Source organism: Hyperolius riggenbachi, chromosome 2, assembly GCF_040937935.1.
Source record: "Hyperolius riggenbachi isolate aHypRig1 chromosome 2, aHypRig1.pri, whole genome shotgun sequence".
NCBI lineage: Eukaryota > Metazoa > Chordata > Amphibia > Anura > Hyperoliidae > Hyperolius > Hyperolius riggenbachi.
The window spans coordinates 227997356-228017486 of NC_090647.1; the positions used below are offsets into that span (position 1 = coordinate 227997356).

Sequence of the window (20131 nt, forward strand, 5' to 3'; positions counted from 1 at the left end):
AAATCGTTGGCTCTTTTGTGCGTTTTTTTCACGCTGAAAAAAACGCACCTCAACAACGCTACAGTGGAAACAGGCCCATCCACTTGTATTACATGTGCGGATCTGCATGCGTTGGACGCATGCAGATTCGCGATAGTGGAAACGAGCCCTAATACCGATTATCTAACTCTCTGCTTTCTCACACTTTCCTCATGCATATCTCTCCATTATCCCCTGCTATTGAACACTTTTCTCTCTGTCCTCTCACACGGGTGAATTGACTCCAGAGTGTTAAAATACCTCATGAGATAAACTACCTACCTTTTTTCTCTTAGTAAATCCTCTCTGGTGAATTGACGCCATAGTGGCCAATTTCTTTAACTAAGAACAGCACTAGGACAAGGTGAAATCTTTTCAGGGGATTCCATTTTTGTAACAGCCCCCTTGCAGTTGAGAAAACAGGTTGATGCCAAACACCAGCCTAAGCCTGAGATAGGGACTGGATCACTCAGGGCCTAGTAGAGACGCATCACTAACCTGTAGGCTAGCAATGTGTTTTGTTACTGTGGAAAGTGGAGGAGGATGATGATGATAGCGTCGGCCTGTGCTCGGGACAAGACAATCCAGCAGGCTGGATCTCTTGCCAACACATCAGGGCCAACGGTACACTAGATTCTAGGCAGAGTTACCGTTTGAGAACAAATAGTTTTATGATTGCAGTGCATGTCACTGCACAAGTTTCAACCTTTCACCAGACACAGATCTAAAAAAATACCATCTAGTAACTGTTGAATTATTTGGACCTCATTGAACATAAGTAGTTTGATGGTACATTTAGATCTGTGCCTGGAGAAAGGTTAAAACAGTTAGCTGTTGCACTGCAGTCATACACTCATCCATTCTCACACTTTCAGCAACCCTCTGATCTGATATAGAAGACAACTTATTAATCCAAGCCAGGTTGCTGGATCACTTGATAACCTCAACTGGATATGAAAATTAAAGTCCCATGATTTGAATGGTTAAAAAACAAATCAGTTACTGTATTTCATGTGAGCAGCCCCCCTATTCTTTATAATAACAGAGCTTCTGCTAGAAGGAGGTCTCTAACGAGGCTTAGCTGTATCTTCGAAGGACACACAATACAAAGGTGTAAAAGAAGAAACCGGACAGAAGCTTTGTTTTACTTTTTATTTTTTACAATGAAAAGCCATATTCAGTTTTCATCAACGTTGACTGTCTGTAGACCTGCAAAGAAAAAAAAGAAGTATATATTAATTGCCTAGTTTACAAAGCCCATGGATGACATTTCTTTTATTCTTCATTAATGGACATCCGAGGCTACACAATATTATGATTATGTTTTACTTACCTGGACTTCTTCCAGCTCCTATAATTCATGTCTCCCTTGCCACAGGTCCGCCTTGTTGCAGTCTTCCACTGTCCCCTCCATAATGATCTCCAACCTGGTGGGTCGGCAGTATAAGCCTTGCGTGATCACGTAGCTGGGTATGCTATGCACGTGCAAAGAACGCTGCTTGCAACATCAGCACAATTGTAAAGCTGCCAACCCGGTGAGTCAGCAATCATTACGGAGGGGACAGTGGAAGACTACAGTAGAGCTGCAGCGAGGGACACAGACTTCTAGGGGCTGGAAGAAGACCCATGTAAAGAATGTCACCTTAGATATCCTTAAAAGAATTAAACCACACAAAACAAGTGCTATGAATGCCATAGGAGAGAGCACAGAGATGTTAGCAGAGCAGAAGATAGTCACAACAGTACTGGTGAACATTTACAGACTGCTGGAAGATAAACTATGGGCAGTCAGGGAATTGACAGGTGTTTTTGCAAGGCAAAATTACTAATTTCTAGCTGCATTATTTATCAATGGATAATCAATTACTGATTTGCCTTTCAAGTTCACATAGTTTTTATACCACTTATTGCTCCTATTAAACATAAGCTGCTATAATGCATGTAGAGCAGGCAACTATATAGAACTGCACATACTTAACCACTTGAGGACCCACCCTTTACCCCCCCCCCCTTAAGGACCAGCGTTGAATTCTGTGATCTGTGCTGGGTGGGCTCTACAGCCCCCAGCACAGATCAAACACCAGGCAGAGAGATCAGATCACCCCCCTTTTTTCCCCACTAGGGGGATGATGTGCTGGGGGGGTCCGATCTCTCCTGCCTGCGTGTGGCTGGCGGGGGGGGGGACCTCAAAGCCCCCCTCCGCGGCGAAATTCCGCTTCCCCCTCTCCTACCTGGCCCCCTGGTGATCGGGGCTGCACAGGACACTATCCGTCCTGTGCAGCCTGTGACAGGACGTCCCCTGTCACATGGCGGCGATCCCCGGCCGCTGATTGGCCGGGGATCGCTGATCTGCCTTACGGCGCTGCTGCGCAGCAGCGCCGTACAATGTAAACAAAGGGGATTATTTCCGCTTGGGTTTACATTTAGCCTGCGAGCCGCGATCGGCGGCCCGCAGGCTATTCACGGAGCCCCCCCGCCGTGAATTGACAGGAAGCAGCCGCTCGCGCAAGCGGCTGCTTCCTGATTAATTAGCCTGCAGCCGGCGACGCAGGACTGCGTCGCTGGTCCTGCAGCTGCCACTTTGCCGACGCGCGGTATGAGTGCGCGGTCGGCAAGTGGTTAAAGCAACAGTGATACAAAATTGAGTAAAACTGAGCACATGATGAAAAAAAAAAAAACCTACATTAGAGTTTAACTACAAAGAAAACTGCAAGACTACATTTTCAGCAATTACAGTAATATGCACAATGCTAAGTACCACTCCTAAACATCCATTACAATAAAAACAAAAATTAGGCTTGTTTACATTGAGCTGGATCAGGAAAGTGGACACAGTGCAGTGTTCATTCCAATAGTTTTGTGTTCAGTTGGAGTCCAGAGCAGATGCTTTACTAAATCGCATTTTTAGTTTGGAAAAATTGCGCAAGTCGTATTTTTGAGTTACGTTTAGCTGAACGGATCCTATTAATAACATATAATTCCTTGTTTTCGCAATCTGGCAAAATGGGCCATTTTACATCTTTATGAACTGAGCCTTGGCATCACAGCAGACTCTCCCTGTATGCCTTCTGCTATATGGAATCCATATGTATATAAAACTGGAAAAGGTACAATACCTTTGTATGAAGTAACTGGCACATACGTGACCAGTGTGTACAGTTTGTTGGGGGAATCCTCATCTTCATTGCGTTTCCTGGACAAACGCACCCGTATACGGTATGGAACATTCCTGAATAAAGAAAATGCATGAGTATTACTACATGTAGCAGAACCAGTAAGCTACTTATACAGTCTGGATATACAAATCTATATACAGCTGGGCATCTTTATACATACGAGGACTGTTGCCAAAGAGGGATCAGGACTCAACCCCTTGGCGACAGTTTGGGGCAAAGTCTGTACAGACATTCTTCAGCAGGCCAACTTCCCACAAACTATGTTCTTTGAAAGAAAAAATATATATATTTTGTTTCCTCTGGACATAAACCGAGGAAGACTGAACCAGGTCACTCGGCTAGATGCCTCCCCAGAAAATCCACCCGTTTAAAATGAAACTCCATTGTAGCCGAGAATAGGCTCTTTACAACCAGAGCTGAGGAGTCGGAGTCAGGGCAATTTTGGGCACCTGGAGTTGGAGTCGTTGATTTCATAAACTGAGGAGTTGGATGATTTTTGTACAAAATCAACAGCCCTGTTAAGTATTAGACTAAGGAGTCGGAGTCGAGGAGTCGGGAGCCATTTTGGGTACCCAGAGTTGGAGTTTCGTAAACTGAGGAGTCGGAAGATTTTTGTACCGACTCCACAGCTCTGTTTACAACCATAAAAAAAGTAAGGGATTTGAGCTTCCAAAGCGTAATTTCAGCTTCGGCCAGTTTGAAAAACTCAAAGCTGGATGCAAACAAGTGAAAAGACACTTTATAAAAGCATTAAACAAAATGAGACTGGCGCTAAAGAGAAAGCCAAGGTGAGTGTGTGAGGTAAGGATAAGGACTGCAGCCCCTCCTCCACCATGAGGTTACTCCACACTTTACCAGGAGAAGTCCAGCAAAACCTGTTACAAGGTGCCCTTACAGATAAGCTCAAGTGCTGCTTGTATGAAAAATCCTAATAGACATTGCTTATCTGCTTTCTTCACAAGGCATTAGTAAAATCAAGCAACATCTCATTGCGTTACATGAAACACGGCTTTATTGCTCTCACACTTAAAAATTACTCACATAAACTTTCTTGGGCAAATGCACATCACCAAGCACACGGGTCGATATCTGAACCAGCCTGGGTCTGCTTTCCATCTACCTCCTCCCTCTGTTGAGGTCTGTCCAGCTAGCATCCACCGCTCGCAGGCGTCTCTTCTGTGTCACTCTCGTCTCGCCCACAAGCTCCACCTAATGCGTTTCATTACGTGACATAACTCATCAGAGGCCTGGAGCTTTAAAAATGTAAGTTAAAATATGCATTAGATTGAACAGGTCAATTAATGCCAGTCACTATATTTAAATAGTTTCATACAGGTCATTATGATTAAACACATACTATTAGGCATACAAACGCCTCCTCCTTTCTCTACATTGCACAAAGCTTGTAAAACCAATAACTACCATTCTTCTACAGATCATCCCAATACACACACGAACGCCAGGCCTCTCCTGAGTTACTTCACATAATGAAACGCGGTAGGTGGAGCTTGAGAGCGAGACGAGAGTGAAACAAGAGACGCCAGAGGGCGGTGGATGCTAGCTGGACAGAGCCACCAATGGAGGGAGGAGGTAGATGGAAAGCCGACCCAGGATGGTTCAAATATCAACCCCCATGCGCTTGGTGATGATCATTTGCCCAATAATTTTTATGTAAGGAATTTTAATAGCGTTTGAGCAATAACGCAGTGTTTTACATTACGCAATGAAATGTAGCTTTTATTTCTGCCCTTAATATGTTACTAATGCCATGTGGAAAAAGGGAAAGGAGGATATTTTATACAAGCAGCACTTAAACTTGTTACAAGTATCACCACAGATAAGTTCAACTAGTGAGAGGAGTGTGAGCTGAAGTCACAGTGGAAGAGGAGCTGCAGCCCTCCTTACCTCACACATTCTGACCTTATCCTTGCAGAAGCTTGAGACTACATCACTTTCCATTAGTGCCAGTCTCGTGTTTGATTTTAGAGGTTTCCGTCTATGGTGATGTATGTGCACATGGCTACGAAGTACCCTTTGTGTGGCAGCGGACATCAGGCAGTCAGTACTACTTCATATAAGTTTAAAGTAATGGCAGTATGTATCAACAAATGCACCGTGGCAAAATTGAGTAAAGACACATCGCTGTCTGAAATGAGTTGCAGTTTTTGTCTGTCCAGTTTTGATAGTCAATAAAAGGAGTTTTATTGCAGCCGTTGGAGAGCTGCGGATTTGTTTCTACTATTGACAACTCTATTACTTAGGAGTTGATACTGCGTGCTGAAGTTTCTTAAAAGCGTTGGACTGTTTTGTAAAACCACTACGACAACATCTTGTATAGCTATAACAAACATTTGTTGCAATTTTCAAAGAAAGCAAAGATTCACTTTAAATGCACTCACCTCACTTCCCCAGAAGCAAAGTACATACACTAAATGGTACACTACAGAAGAGCATTCACAGGTCTGCTGCAGCCTGTACACAAAGCTGGTAAAATGTAATCCATGCCTAAAGTTGCCCATACATCAGGCGACTTTGGTAGCTGATTGACCAACCAATTTAATAATTATGATCAAATTGGTTGAAAATCGGTGCAACAAAGTGCATGCTCGACCAACGATGCGACTAATTTCAGGCCAAAATTGGTTGAGTTAGGCGATCACGCTTGGTGTAAGATGTTGGGCCCAAGTTGGTTGATCGGGAGTGCAGCAGTACATCGGTCGATTTTGGAATGGAGCGATGAAAACCCCGCCACTGCCCCCCAATTTATAAATGTGCTCCCCCCGTGTGTGCATGTATACATTACCTGTCCTGTGTCAGCCTCCGCGTGGTGCCCGTCATCCAGGTTCTATCAGCTGCCTACACCCTGGCGGCGGCGCATAGCATCTGACACTATGCGCTGCCTGCGTATATGCGGCTGATATAACCCAGAGAGACAGAAGGACACTACGCGGAGGCTATCGGCTGCATACACGCAGGCTGATAGAACCTGGAGGAAGAGCACCATGCGGAGGCTGACATAGCACAGGTAATGTAGAAATGCATGGGCACATACAGTGGAGGAAATAATTATTTGACCCCTCACTGATTTTGTAAGTTTGTCCAATGACAAAGACATGAAAAGTCTCAGAACAGTATCATTTCAATGGTAGGTTTATTTTAACAGTGGCAGATAGCACATCAAAAGGAAAATCGAAAAAATAACCTTAAATAAAAGATAGCAACTGATTTGCATTTCATTGAGTGAAATAAGTTTTTGAACCCTCTAACAATAAAAGACTTAATACTTTAGTGGAAAAACCCTTGTTTGCAAGCACAGAGGTCAAACGTTTCTTGTAATTGATGACCAAGTTTGCACACATTTTAGGAGGAATGTTGGTCCACTCCTCTTTGCAGATCATCTCTAAATCCCTAAGGTTTCGAGGCTGTCTCTGCAACTCTGAGCTTGAGCTCCCTCCATAGGTTTTCTATTGGATTAAGGTCCGGAGACTGACTAGGCCACTCCATGACCTTAATGTGCTTCTTCTTGAGCCACTCCTTTGTTGCCTTTGCTGTATGTTTTGGGTCATTGTCGTGCTGGAACACCCATCCACGACCCATTTTCAGTTTCCTGGCAGAGTAAGGAGGTTGTCGTTCAGGATTTCACGATGCATGGCTCCGTCCATTTTCCCGTTAATGCGATTAAGTTGTCCTGTGCCCTTAGCAGAAAAACACCCCCAAAGCAAAATGTTTCCACCCCCATGCTTGACGGTGGGGACAGTGTTTTGGGGGTCATAGGCAGCATTTTTCTTCCTCCAAACACAGCGAGTTGAGTTAATGCCAAAGAGCTCTATTTTGGTCTCATCAGACCACAGCACCTTCTCCCAGTCACTCACAGAATCATTCAGGTGTTCATTGGCAAACTTCAGACGGGCCTGCACATGTGCCTTCTTGAGCAGGGGGACCTTGCGTGCCCTGCAGGATTTTAATCCATTGCGGTGTAATGTGTTTCCAATGGTTTTCTTGGTGACTGTGGTCCCTGCTAATTTGAGGTCATTCACTAACTCCTCCCATGTAGTTCTAGGATGCTTTTTCACCTTTCTCAGAACCATTGACACCCCACGAGGTGAAATCTTGCGTGGAGCCCCAGAGCGAGGTCGATTGATGGTCATTTTGTGCTCCTTCCATTTTCGAACAATCGCACCAACAGTTGTCACCTTCTCTCCCAGCTTCTTGCTAATGGTTTTGTAGCCCATTCCAGCCTTGTGCAGGTCTACAATTTTGTCTCTGACATCCTTGGACAGCTCTTTGGTCTTTCCCATGTTGGAGAGTTTGGAGTCTGCTTGATTGATTGATTCTGTGGACAGGTGTCTTTTATACAGGTGACTAGTTAAGACAGGTGTCCTTAATGAGGGTGACTAATTGAGTAGAAGTGTCTAACCACTCTGTGGGAGCCAGAACTCTTAATGGTTGGTAGGGGTTCAAAAACTTATTTCACTCAATGAAATGCAAATCAGTTGCTATCTTTTATTTAAGGTTATTTTTTTCGATTTTCCTTTTGATGTGCTATCTGCCACTGTTAAAATAAACCTACCATTGAAATGATACTGTTCTGAGACTTTTAATTTCTTTGTCATTGGACAAACTTACAAAATCAGTGAGGGGTCAAATAATTATTTCCTCCACTGTATATACATTAGGTGGCAGCGGCGGGGCGGACACGGCAGGCTCAGCCGATTGCCTGAAGATTTCATGCTAAAATCGGACAGGAATCGGCCAGCAGTATATGGACAGCTTCAACAAAAATGCAAATCTCTCTCTAATCAAATTCGATTAAAGATAAATTTGTCTGTCAAATCTGCCCATAATCTTCAGATGTATGGCTACCTTAGCTAACCTCCAAATTCTTCTCAACGGGTTCACTTTACAGATGGTGCCCCGAGATAATGCTACTCAAGAGGAAAAATCTCTTACCGATGACAGATTATGGCAAATTGCACAAGCTTTTACAGTACACGCACACAATGCCCAATGAAAAACTCTGTTCTCCCCAGAATTTTTTTTCCAGCTGGATGGCATAAAAAAAATTAGCCAGGTGGGGCAGGACAGGGAAATACGGGGCCATCCCCTCCAGAGTTGCAAACTGCGGTTCTTGCAGGAGACAATAAAGGTACAGGGAGACCGGGAGCCCGATCTGATGAATTATCAAAGGGACACAAGAGAATAGGTATCGAGAATAAAAATATACTCACAAAGATTGGTTGCTTATATAGCAACCACTCATCAGGCATGTGAGGAAGTGCCATGCTCACTCGACCTTGCTTCAGGTAGTAGAGTAGGTCGCAACTCCAGAAAAAAAGACAACACTCCTGGAGTGTTTCCAAGTGTGCACTCCCCCGGATGGGGGTGTAGATAACTGTGAAGGGGGTAGGAGGCACCCGTAGACTTACACCTGTATTTCTAGCTGTATAAATAAAGGCTATACAGCAGAGTATGATGCAATTGTTCCTACCTTAAAGGAGTCACACTCACACAAGGTAGAGAAAAGCTTCACAAATTTTAAAGGCACAGACAACGCGTTTCACGGTTACAACTGCTTCCTCCTCAGGTCTATTGGTGTGCCCTGACGGGTAAAGTCTGTATCCTGAGCGCCATGCTGTATAGCCTTTATTTATACAACTAGAAATACAGGTATAAGTCTACAGGCGCCTCCTACCCCCCCCCTTCATAGTTGCAAACTGGCCAACTGATAGTGCTCCTCCGGGGCTCCTGCAGAATACACGTGTCCTGGATTGTGGGGACATAGGGTGGGCGCAGAAAGGTATGGTGAGGTATGTCAGAGCCCTAGTAGCATACAGATACCTTTACTTTAATCTGCTGGTGCCCAGTTCAGGGGTATTTTACATTTTAAACCTATATACTTCAAGCCTCACCAAAACTTTATCATGAACATAAGAGCATCTTACCTCTAGGAGGGCAGCAGCAAGTGGAGGAGGCAGAGCCAGCCATGAAATCAGTAGATACTAACGATGCAAAACTGGCAGTTCTCTGTCCTGTGTGTCAGCAGCAGTTGGGGGAAGAAGTCTGAAAAGGATGGTCTGCTGTAACCAGTGGAAAGCGCTGCTGCCCCCTGGAGTTTAATGCATGAATTACCATGATGCAAACCTGTATCAAGTAATTCTTACAGCAATGTATCTGAAAAAAGTAATTCTGCCAGCAAACTCCAGTGGGCAGCAGCGCTTGCAGATGATCCTTCTCAGACTCTCTCTAAACCTGCTGCTGGTAACACAGAGCTGCAAGTCTCTGCATCATTAGTATTTACTGATCTCATGGCTGGCTCCGCCTCTTCTCCACATGCTGCTGTGATGGGAGGAGAGTGAGGATAGCCATGTTGCTGTGCCTGGCCAGTAGGGCTTGGGGAGAACACTGGAAAAACATCACATTGTTCTCTTCGGCTAGTACCCACCTGATTCCTTTGGCCCATACAGCTTTATTGAGCCTGGTATCAATACGTACATCAGGAGTACGCATTTCTTTCATTGCAAATTTACGGATCTCCTTCAGAGCACGGGGAGCACGTTTCTTGAAACCACTAATAATTAAAAAAAAGAAAGTTAAAAAGTTAGTCTAAATGACTAAGAAATGGCCAGTTTTGCCAACAATATTACATGGTTGAACAATATCCTAAAAGCTCATCTACACATTGCCAGCAATGAGAAATACTGTGCTTCTTTCTAGCAAACGAGTATGGAATACTACTACTCTGGCCCAATACAAGGTCTCTACACCCAGCCGCAAGCCAGCTTACACTCTGTACATGTAGCCGCTTTCCTACTATTACTTAAGTATAGCATCAAGTAAACAATGTATTCCGATTAAAGCCAATCTAGTGGCTCTCATACTATACACAAAAGTTAGTAACATTAATTATACTATCATACTGAACCACATGTGCTCAACCTGTATTAGCGATAATTAAAACAAAAAACACGCATATCCTACCTAATAAAATGAAAATGTCTCTGCGCCCCGTGTCCCTGTGTGTGTTTTTTTGCAGTGTGCATGTGCAGGGAGGGACACAGAGACACTGAGGAGAGCGGGGGGGCATGACGTGGCGGGGGCCCAGGAGGGGCAGGCGTGCGCGCAGTGGATGAGAGGGGACAAACCTAGTCCGTTTTTAAAAGGGCTAAGGTCACTAGTCATACATATTCCATTCTGATTAAAATCAAAAATTTTCCACACTAATGAGATTTTGGAATAGATTGTCAGTTCCCAAAATCTCATCAGCTGCTATAGACTTCCAACAAACGTGTTGATCATTGCTAATTGAATTTACAAATGTATTGTCCTTATTGTGTATTAACCCTGACAGTACTTTCACATAGTGTACTTAGCCATGTCACCAGATGTGGAGTCTGTGTGTTTATTAGATATCTATACTTTGGGACATGAGAGGAAACCAAAGCAAAAAACAGGGAAAAAAAACATACAAACTTCATGCAGATGGCGTCCAGGCTAATGCTTGGTACACACAACGCAATTTTCTGACATATTTACTGTCAAATTGACTATATCCAACATGTCTGATCTGATTTCTGAACAATTTTCTGTTCACTGCTATAGAAATCAATCAGAAATCAGATTGGACATGTTGGAAATAGTCGATCTGACAGTAAATTGTTAGAAAATTGCATTGTGTGTACCTAGCATAACATTTGAACTGGGGACCCACTGATACAAGGCAAACTGCTGTCCACTAGGTCACCATACCTCTGTTCGGACAGGAGGCTGGGTGACATCTAATGTTCCTAGCAAATAGTTTGTGGCAGTCCAGCCTAGAAGCAGAATACTGCTACAGCAGTAACACATACAGACACCAGTCTCGCATGTTACCATGTCATTTTGGGTTAGCACTAGTAGCTACTTTTTTAATGGTTGAATGGATATGTTTAACATAAATACATTATATACTTAAATAAGATGACATGTACTATACAATGGAATGGGATATATCACATTACACAGTACAATGCTGCTAATACCATACTGTGACACTTACACTCCATGGATCCGCTTGTGAATATTGATGGAATATTCCCTTGTGACTACCTCGTTGATGGCCGAGCGGCCCTTCTTCTTCTCACCTCCCTTCTTTGCTGGTGCCATCTCTGTGGAAACAAGATCAATCATCAAACTCGCATAGCTGTATCTTCTGCTGCAGATGTATGGCCCGAGCTTATTACACACTGAAGCCCATTCTCACCTTTCTGGTTCAGTCATGCTTTACTATTAACTGTATGTCTATACCAATGTTAGAAGTGGGCAGCTATTGTGGCCACACAACACAGGAAACTCTTCTAAATAATGGTCAATAAGCAGACTTTGACTGGCCAGAATGCAAGCTGACCAGAGCTGGCTGGCCAAGTCCCAAATATTAGTTAAAGGGAATATAAACTGAGAAGGATATGGATTTTTCCTTTTAAAATAATACCAGTTGCCTGACTCTCCTGCTGATCCTGTGTCTCTAATGCGTTCAGCCACAGCCCATCAACAAGCATGCAGATCAGGTGCTCTGACTGAAGTCAGACTAGATTAGCTGCATGCTTGTTTCAGGGTTGTGATTCAGCCACTACTGCAGCCAAAGATCAGCAGGGCTGCCAGGCAACTGGTATTGTTTGTCTGAAACAGACTCGCCCTATAGGTATAAGAGAGGTAAAGGTGTACCTCAGGTGCACTAACCACTTGGTTATAAAACACGCATCCAATTGTAAGGGTGAGTGTCACTGGTACATTCCCTAAATAGGGATAACACATGCGAAATCTGTGGGGGTCCTGGCTGATCCCCCCCACACACAGCAAAGCAGGGTGGGGTGTAGCTATCCCACAGATATGCAGTGCGATATGCCCAGACAAGAGAGGTCAGGGGTTGTGAGACCACCTATGACCAGACAATACTAGTCCAGGTGGAGCAGTGATGCAGCCTGCCTCCCCTGTATCAGTATGCAGAGGGTAGATGGTGAAGAGCAAAGTACCCCCAGTGTAAGGTGCTGTACAGTTAAAAGCCTTTATATGAACATATTTCGCCCTCTAAGAGGGCTTCTTCAGAAGGTGCTATACAATATATACAACATGGTGAGTAAAATATCTACACAAAGCCCCCCATCATTATCAACCCTCAAAGCTTAGGTCAAAGCTAATATTTTACTCACCATGTCTACCCTCTGCATACTGATACAGGGGAGGCAGGCTGCATCACTGTGCTCCACCTGGACTAGTATTGTCTGGTCATAGGTGGTCTCACAACCCCTGACCTCTCTTGTCTGGGCATATCGCACTGCATATCTGTGGGATAGCTACACCCCACCCTGCTTTGCTGTGTGTGTGGGGGGGGGGGATCAGCCAGGACCCCCACAGATTTCGCATGTGTTATCCCTATTTAGGGAATGTACCAGTGACACTCACCCTTACAATTGGATGCGTGTTTTATAACCAAGTGGTTAGTGCACCTGAGGTACACCTTTACCTCTCTTATACCTATAAGGCGAGTCTGTTTCAGACAATTAGGCCTCAATTCACTAAGCTTTATCAAACACTTTATCAAACGTTTGATAATTTACCTCATGGGTAAAATCTAATTTTGAATTCACTAAGGTGTTAAAGATTATTGAATGTTTTATCAATAAAACATTCAATAAATATATAACACCTTAGTGAATTCAAAATTAGATTTTACCCATGAGGTAAATTATCAAACGTTTGATAAAGTGTTTGATAAAGCTTAGTGAATTGAGGCCTTTGTGTGTTCTGAGTTTCCCTGGTATTTCTATTTCGGCTTAGTGTTTGTATTTCAACTGGTATTGTTTGAAAGGAAACACCCATATTCCTTTCAGTTAACCTCCTCAGCGGTATGGACGAATATATCCGTCCATCACCGCCGGAGGTCGCCGCTCAGGCCCTGCTGGGCCGATTTTTGTAAAATAAAAAGCAGCACACGCAGCCGGCACTTTGCCAGCCGCGTGTGCTGCCTGATCGCCGCCGCTCTGCGGCGATCCGCCGCGAGCAGCGGCGAAAGAGGGTCCCCCCAGCCGCCCGAGCCCTGCGCAGCCGGAACAAAAGTTCCGGCCAGCGCTAAGGGCTGGATTGGAGGCGGCTGACGTCAGGACGTCGGCTGACGTCCATGACGTCACTCCGCTCGTCGCTATGGCGGCGATGTAAGCAAAACAAGGAAGGCTGCTCATTGCGGCCTTCCTTGTTTATTCTGGTCGCTGGAGGCGATCAGAATGACGCTTCCTGAGCGCCCTCTAGTGGGCTTTCATGCAGCCAACTTTCAGTTGGCTGCATGAAACCGTTTTTTTTTTATTTAAAAAAAAACCTCCCGCAGCCGCCCTGGCGATCTTAATAGAACGCCAGGGAGGTTAAGGTTCCCTTTAACCTCCCTGGCGGTAAGCCCGTGCTGAGCATGGGCTATACCGCGCAGGATTTCTCAGGCCCTGCTGGGCCGATTTGCATACTTTTTTTTTTGTAACACGCAGCTAGCACTTTGCTAGCTGCGTGTGCACTCTGATCGCCGCCGCTCCGATTAGCCGCCGCGCCACCCCCCCCTCCCCCAGACCCCGTGCGCTGCCTGACCAATCAGTGCCAGGCAGCGCTAATGGGGTAGATCGGGACTCCCAATGACATCATGACGTAGATGACGCCATGGCGACGGGGGAAGCCATCCAGGAAATCCAGTTCTTTGAACGGGATTTCCTGATCGGAGATCGCCGGAGGCAATCGAAGAGGGCGGGGGGGATGCCGCTGCACAGCGGCTATCATGTAGCAAGCCCTGGGCTCGCTACATGATTCAAAAAAATGTAGCGAGCTCTGCTGCCCCCTGGCAGTTTTTAATAGACCGCCAGGAGGGTTAAAGTGAACCTCCAGACTAAAAATCTACTCGGCAGCACTGAAAAGGCTTGGTGTTTCTTTAACAGTTTCACAGCATCAGAACTTTGTTTTTCTTATCCAAGCCTCATTTTTGGTTGCACAGAAGCTAAGCTCCTCCCCATCAAAGAAAACTGGGGCATTTTCCCCTGATGCTGTGAATTTCTAAAGAAGTTGTTCTCGTTGCCTAGCAACTGGTAGGAGTGATCAGGAACTGTGTCTCATGCTCCCTGTCACCTCCTTTCAACCACAAAGATGGCTGCCCTCATTAAATCACAAACATTTGCCTATTCTTTTAAAAAAGCGTGGGTAAGAGATATATATTACCTATCTATTTTAATTAACATAACTAATGTAACTTAATGACAGTATGTTTGTTTAGGCTGAAGTTCCTCTTTAAAGAGTAACTTAGGCATTAAATACAAAATCAATTTCCTATTGCAGGGAGTTACATCGCCAAGAAGGATGCTAACAGGGCAAATCAAATGTTTAAAATCAATCTTACTTTTTTCCTAATGTTTTTTCTCCCCATGCCCCCAGGCTCTATACGTGGCATGCTGAATCAGCCTCATTGGCTGAAACCTGTCACTCATCTCTGCTCTGTGATTGGCCGCCTGGTCTCACCTTCACTGTGGTGGTCGCAGCCGCTGTTAGAGCGCAGGGAGGGGGGCCAGAGGCTATCTCCTGTCACCGTCCTCGGCCCCCCTCCTCCAGTGGCATGGCCGCCCCCTCTCCCGCATTCCCCCTCTTCCCAGTGCTGACCATTGGGGAAGGATAAAGGTGTCGCACACAAACTCGCCTAATAAAGGTTCCAGGCGCTGCAGTTCCCTTCTATACTCAGCACTAACGCTGGCGGTAGTGCAGAGAATAGGTTGTAACAGCAGCGCTTGTATCCATTATTAGGCGAGTCCGTGCCTGCTGCATTTATCCTCCCCACAGTGCACAGAATAAGGGGGGGGGGGGGATTTTGCCAGAGGACACAAGATCGCCCCTGCCAGCAACAGGATTGTTCTCATTTACTATATTAAAATCACAGAAATCAAGACGTGGACACTACAATACATTGGTTATGTAAGTAGAGCACATATTTATCTACTTACATATGTGTTTTCTTTTGGGGGGGGGGGGGCATTTTATAGCTAATAGTTTCTCTTTAAGTTCAGCAGCTGCAGTGGGGTCTGCAAGTCCACAGGCACCTCTAACCTCTCCATGCTCCATGTCAACTACAGCTCCCCATGTCCTCTCCCAGTGACAGGGCAATAGATGTGGCAGCGCCTCCCTGCAGTGCACCTGTGGCAGGCCTCTCTGGGCTCTCCTTGCAGCCCCATGAAGTAATTATGGGGCAACAAATGGGGCTGCAAGGGGAGCCAGAGAGCTGCCCAATCTATTTCCCGCACACCGTTGCTGCCTAAGCTCCCAGCTTACTCACACATTTTCATAGATTTTGTTACATATAAAATAATTAATGCCAGCTGTAATGAATGAAGACACGCCTCACAATGCATGGCAGCTGCCTGCAACAGTGCTGAAAAGCGAGTGGCACCACTGCTACTGTCGGCAGGCCATTATTGCAACACACAAATAGAATTAGTGCTTTTTAATGACTATGCTGTAAAGAAAAGTAGACATGGACAAATGAAATTTATAGAAAGATGGTATCCAATGATTTCTTAAAGAGAGCTTGAAGTGAGAAGAATGTGGAGGCTGTCATCTTCGTTCCTTTATAAACAATGGCAGGTGTTTGTCATGCTGAGCTTTAACGCACCCCTGAACGGGAACATTTTAAAACTTACTTTTAAATTCTTAAATGTGCGGTGCTTTGAAATGTCACAGAACCATTTGCACCTTCCAGCACCCCGTGGCCCTCCACTCTGCTCAGCCATAATTGCCAACGTCGAATATGGGCTGGGAGGAAGTGGCAGTTCCTCTTCGCCCGTCCCTAGGAACTTCACTACCCGCTGATGGCTCCTGACATCAGTGTGTGTAATGGCACACAGCGCAGGAGTGCTGCGACTTGTGTGGGCTTATGCTAGGAATACACCATACGTTTTTACCCCCGATAGATGGGTTCGATAGATAATTTCCGACATGTTAGTTATTCCTTCCGATCGTTTGGCTAGATTTCTCATGGAAGCGAAAGGAAAAAGATAAAAACAAGCAGTAGATAAGAGAATTGAGCGGAAAAAAAAATGATCGGGTGGAATATCAAGCAGACAAACGTATTGTGTGTGCCCAGCATTAGGGAGATTGATCTCAGAACAGGCAGAGCCGAGATTTGAACCCTGGTCTCCTGTGTCAGAGGCGGAGCCCTTAGAAGATTTGGATGGTGCTACGACACACATAAATCAGGATTAAACTTTAGTTAAAACTTTTCAGTTCAGGGGTACTATAAACTTTGTTTTTAAGACACACACGTGCAATAAGCATGCAACTAGTGGAGTCAGACAATCAGATCTGTATAATAATTCTGGGTAAGTGACACAGCAAACCTGAAGGGAGAAAACTCACTTCAGATCTGATACAAACCCTTGTAGAGGGGAAGGGCTCTGGATAACCATGGAGCCGCCGCCGCCCCCAGCTGTTCCTCATTGTAGTTATGCAACCGGCTATGTTTCCGGTACGCCTCAGCAGCCTTTGGAAGTACTTGCATCTGAGTGCTTCTGAAGACAGCACATCTGTACTACACAAGTTTGCCCCTGAACTTGCACATGTACAGTACAGATGCACTAAAGTTAACCTGAGGCAGGAAGAAAAAGAAAAAAAACAAAAACGTAGAGTCTACCCGATCTTCCGCCCCCTCGCTCTAGCGTCGTTCCCCACTGAAGTTCTTAGATCAACTAGGTCTAATACCTATTCTGCCTTCCTCGGGCAGCCGAACAGAATGCATGTGCTTCCAAAGAGCAATCTGACCTAGCAGGTCAAAGAACCTGCTGGAAATACAGGACGGATTGAGGATCAGGAAGACAATGGCCTCAATTCACTAAACTTATCTCCTGTCTTTAATAACTCTTCTAGAGTTGTTACCATGGTGATAAGGCATGTAGTATTCAGGAAACATTTTACCTCAGGCAAACCTAAAGTTAACTCTTCTGTCTTTAAAGAGAATCTGTATTGTTAAAATCGCACAAAATTAAACATACCAGTGCGTTAGGGGACATCTATTACCCTCTGTCACAATTTCGCCGCTCTTCGCCGCATTAAAAGTGGTTAAAAACAGTTTTAAAAAGTTTGTTTATAAACAAACAAAATGGCCACCAAAACAGGAAATAGGTTGATGTACAGTATGTCCACACATAGAAAATACATTCATACACAAGCAGGCTGTATACACCCTTCCTTTTGAATCTCAAGAGATCATTTGTGTGTTTCTTTCCCCCTGCAGCTATCTTCCACTGAAGTGTCAGGCTGTTTCTTCCTGCAGAGTGCAGACAGCTCTGCCTGTATGTAATTCCTCAGTATGTGAAAGCCCAGCCAGCTCAGAGGAGGATTTATCCAGCTTGTAAAAGATAAGAGAGAAGAGAGAAGCTGTCCTAATCTAAATAATACACAGGCAGTGTGCAGAGAGGGGCCTGGAGGGGGGAGATGCATCACAGAACCACAACACTGAAGAACTTGGCAGCCTTCCAGACACAGGCTGACAAGTCTGACAAGAGAGAGATAAGTTGATTTATTACAGAGATGGTGAGACGTGCTGCAGTAAGCCAGAACACATTAGAATAGCTTTTGGAACTTGTAGGATGATAAAAAACAGGATGAAATTTTTGTTACGGAGTCTCTTTAAATTAACTCTCCAATCATTAAAATAACTCCAGAGTTAAAGACAGGCTGTTAATTAGCTGCATGTGAAAATAACTACAGAGGAGGTAAATTAACTACAGAGGAGGTAAATTAACTAAGAGGTAAGATAACTCTCACGTGTGGAGGTAAGTTTTCTCTTGCCTTATTATCTCTAGCATGATCTTAGTGAATTGAGGACAAAGTGCTATTCTAAAGCCTTCCTTCTGGATAGGTAAGTGTCTTATTTCTTTAGCCCCACTTCAGGTTCACTTTAACCACTACCTGTAAAAAGAAGTTTATAAATGTCCCATTTGAGCACCTTTACAGCAAATACGACATTAAAAAAAAAGTTCAACTACAATGCTAAAGTCCAACGAACCCTTTTAGCCTATAGCTGGTTAAAATGATTAAGAGGCAGAGCATCAGCACAGAAATCAAGCAGCTGGCACGGTTTATAAACCGAATAAAAATGGCAGCATCCATATTCCACTCACTTCAGCAGCCAAACTGCAATAGGATACCAGCAACAGTTCATATATAGTCACAGCACTCAATGTTGTTCAGATATAGAGATTAGCATCTACACTTTTAACTTTCAGTGAATACTTTAAAGTGAACCTAAAGTCCCCCCAAAAAAACGAGATGAACTCACCTGGGGCTTCCCTCAGCCCCCAGCAGACGATCGGTGCCCTCGCAGCTCCGCTCCGATGCCTCTGGACCCGCCGGCGAGCACTTCCGGTTTGGCCGTCACCGGCCGACAGGCATGGGAACGCGAGTGATTGTTCGCGTTTCCAGCCTGTATATCGCCCCCTATGCTGCTATTGCGACCTCCTGGCCGCAATAGCAGCATAGGGGGCGATATACAGGCTGGGAACGCGAACAATCACTCGCGTTCCCATGCCTGTCGGCCGGTGACGGCCAAACCGGAAGTGCTCGCCGGCGGGTCCAGAGGCATCGGAGCGGAGCTGCGAGGGCACCGATCGTCTGCTGGGGGCTGAGGGAAGCCCCAGGTGAGTTCATCTCGTTTTTTTGGGGGGACTTTAGGTTCACTTTAAAGGGATACTGTAGGGGGGTCGGGGGAAAATGAGCTGAACTTACCCGGGGCTTCTAATGTTCCCCCGCAGACATCCTGTGTTGGCGCAGCCACTCCCCAATGCTCCGGCCCCGCCTCCGGTTCACTTCTGGAATTTCTGACTTTAAAGTCAGAAAACCACTGCGCCTGCGTTGCCGTGTCCTCGCTCCCGCTGATGTCACCAGGAGTGTACTGCGCAGACACAGACCATACTGGGCCTGCGCTGTGCACTCTTGATGACATCAGCGGGATCGAGGACACGGCAACGCAGGCGCAGTGGTTTTCTGACTTTAAAGTCTGAAATTCCAGAAGTGAACCGGAGGCGGGGCCAGAGCATCGGTGAGCGGCTGCGCGGGTACAGGGTGTCTGCGGGGGACCATTAGAAGTCCCGGGTAAGTTCAGCTCATTTTCCCCCGACCCCCCTACAGTATCCCTTTAAGCTGCAGACACACGCTGGAAGGAACTCGCCCCATCCTACGGGACATGGACCAGAACATTGCACAGGACCAACTACACGGCCATTCCAAACTATAGTAAATATCCACCGCTTTGAGGTTTTAGCTGCACACCACTGAACACCATTCAAGGCAGTAACCGGAAAGAAAACCACCAAGAGCTGCCTTCCTGACAGACGCTACTAGAGGTACTGCCTGCATATCCCCATCTAATACTGGCCCGGCCACAGTGTACAGCCACCACAGCACCGATCCCTGGACATGAGGACGCAATGGGCGCTGCGGGAGCGGAGGATGACTGCGGATACTTCAACGCTACAATCCCCAACCCGTACTCACTCGACTAGGGAAAATACCGGAAAGGAAGGAGAAAAGGATTGTGGGACAGATTACAACCTTCACGTCGGAAAGTGTTTCCGGGTCTTACACGTCATGACGTTCTGTCAGAGATCCTGCATTGCTAAATTGCTGCTTGGGGTAGAGTTGTGGCTGGCTGGCAGTGGCTGCTAGAGCTCTGCGCAGAGCCGGGGAAGGTTGTTAGAGATGCGAAGTTCGGATATTTTCAATGATTCGGATGATTCGAATCGGATCATTGAAAAGATCCGGATCTTTGATCCGAATCTCGGATCATTTTACTAGGGAAGCATTCGGGGGTGAAATGACTAGCAGGAGAGAACTTTCCCTGCGGTGGACAGAGAAGGGGAGGGGGGTGGACACACAGAGAAGGGGAGAAGATG

The 20131-nt window shown here is 45.5% G+C and overlaps 1 protein-coding gene across 1 annotated transcript; it reads right to left on the bottom strand.

Moving 5' to 3' along the window:
- Positions 1-1156: 1156 nt before the first annotated feature.
- Positions 1157-19822, bottom strand: RPL31 (ribosomal protein L31). Its single transcript, XM_068268268.1, has 5 exons — positions 19734-19822; positions 11230-11338; positions 9637-9762; positions 3135-3247; positions 1157-1227 (listed from the first exon to the last, which is right to left on the bottom strand). The coding sequence occupies exons 2-5, from the start codon at positions 11334-11336 to the stop codon at positions 1196-1198; spliced, it is 378 nt and encodes a 125-aa protein (XP_068124369.1). The 5' UTR covers positions 11337-11338; positions 19734-19822; the 3' UTR covers positions 1157-1195.
- Positions 19823-20131: the final 309 nt, after the last annotated feature.

Coding starts and splice junctions, on each gene's coding strand:
- RPL31 (XM_068268268.1), bottom strand. CDS start 11,336: ATGGCACCAGCAAAGAAGGGAGGTGAGAAGAAGAAGGGCCGCTCGGCC. Junction 3,248..9,636: donor GTATGGGCCAAAGGAATCAG/GTGGGTACTAGC, acceptor TTCTTTATTCAG/GAATGTTCCATACCGTATAC. Junction 1,228..3,134: donor GCCAGTTACTTCATACAAAG/GTATTGTACCTT, acceptor TTTTCTTTGCAG/GTCTACAGACAGTCAACGTT.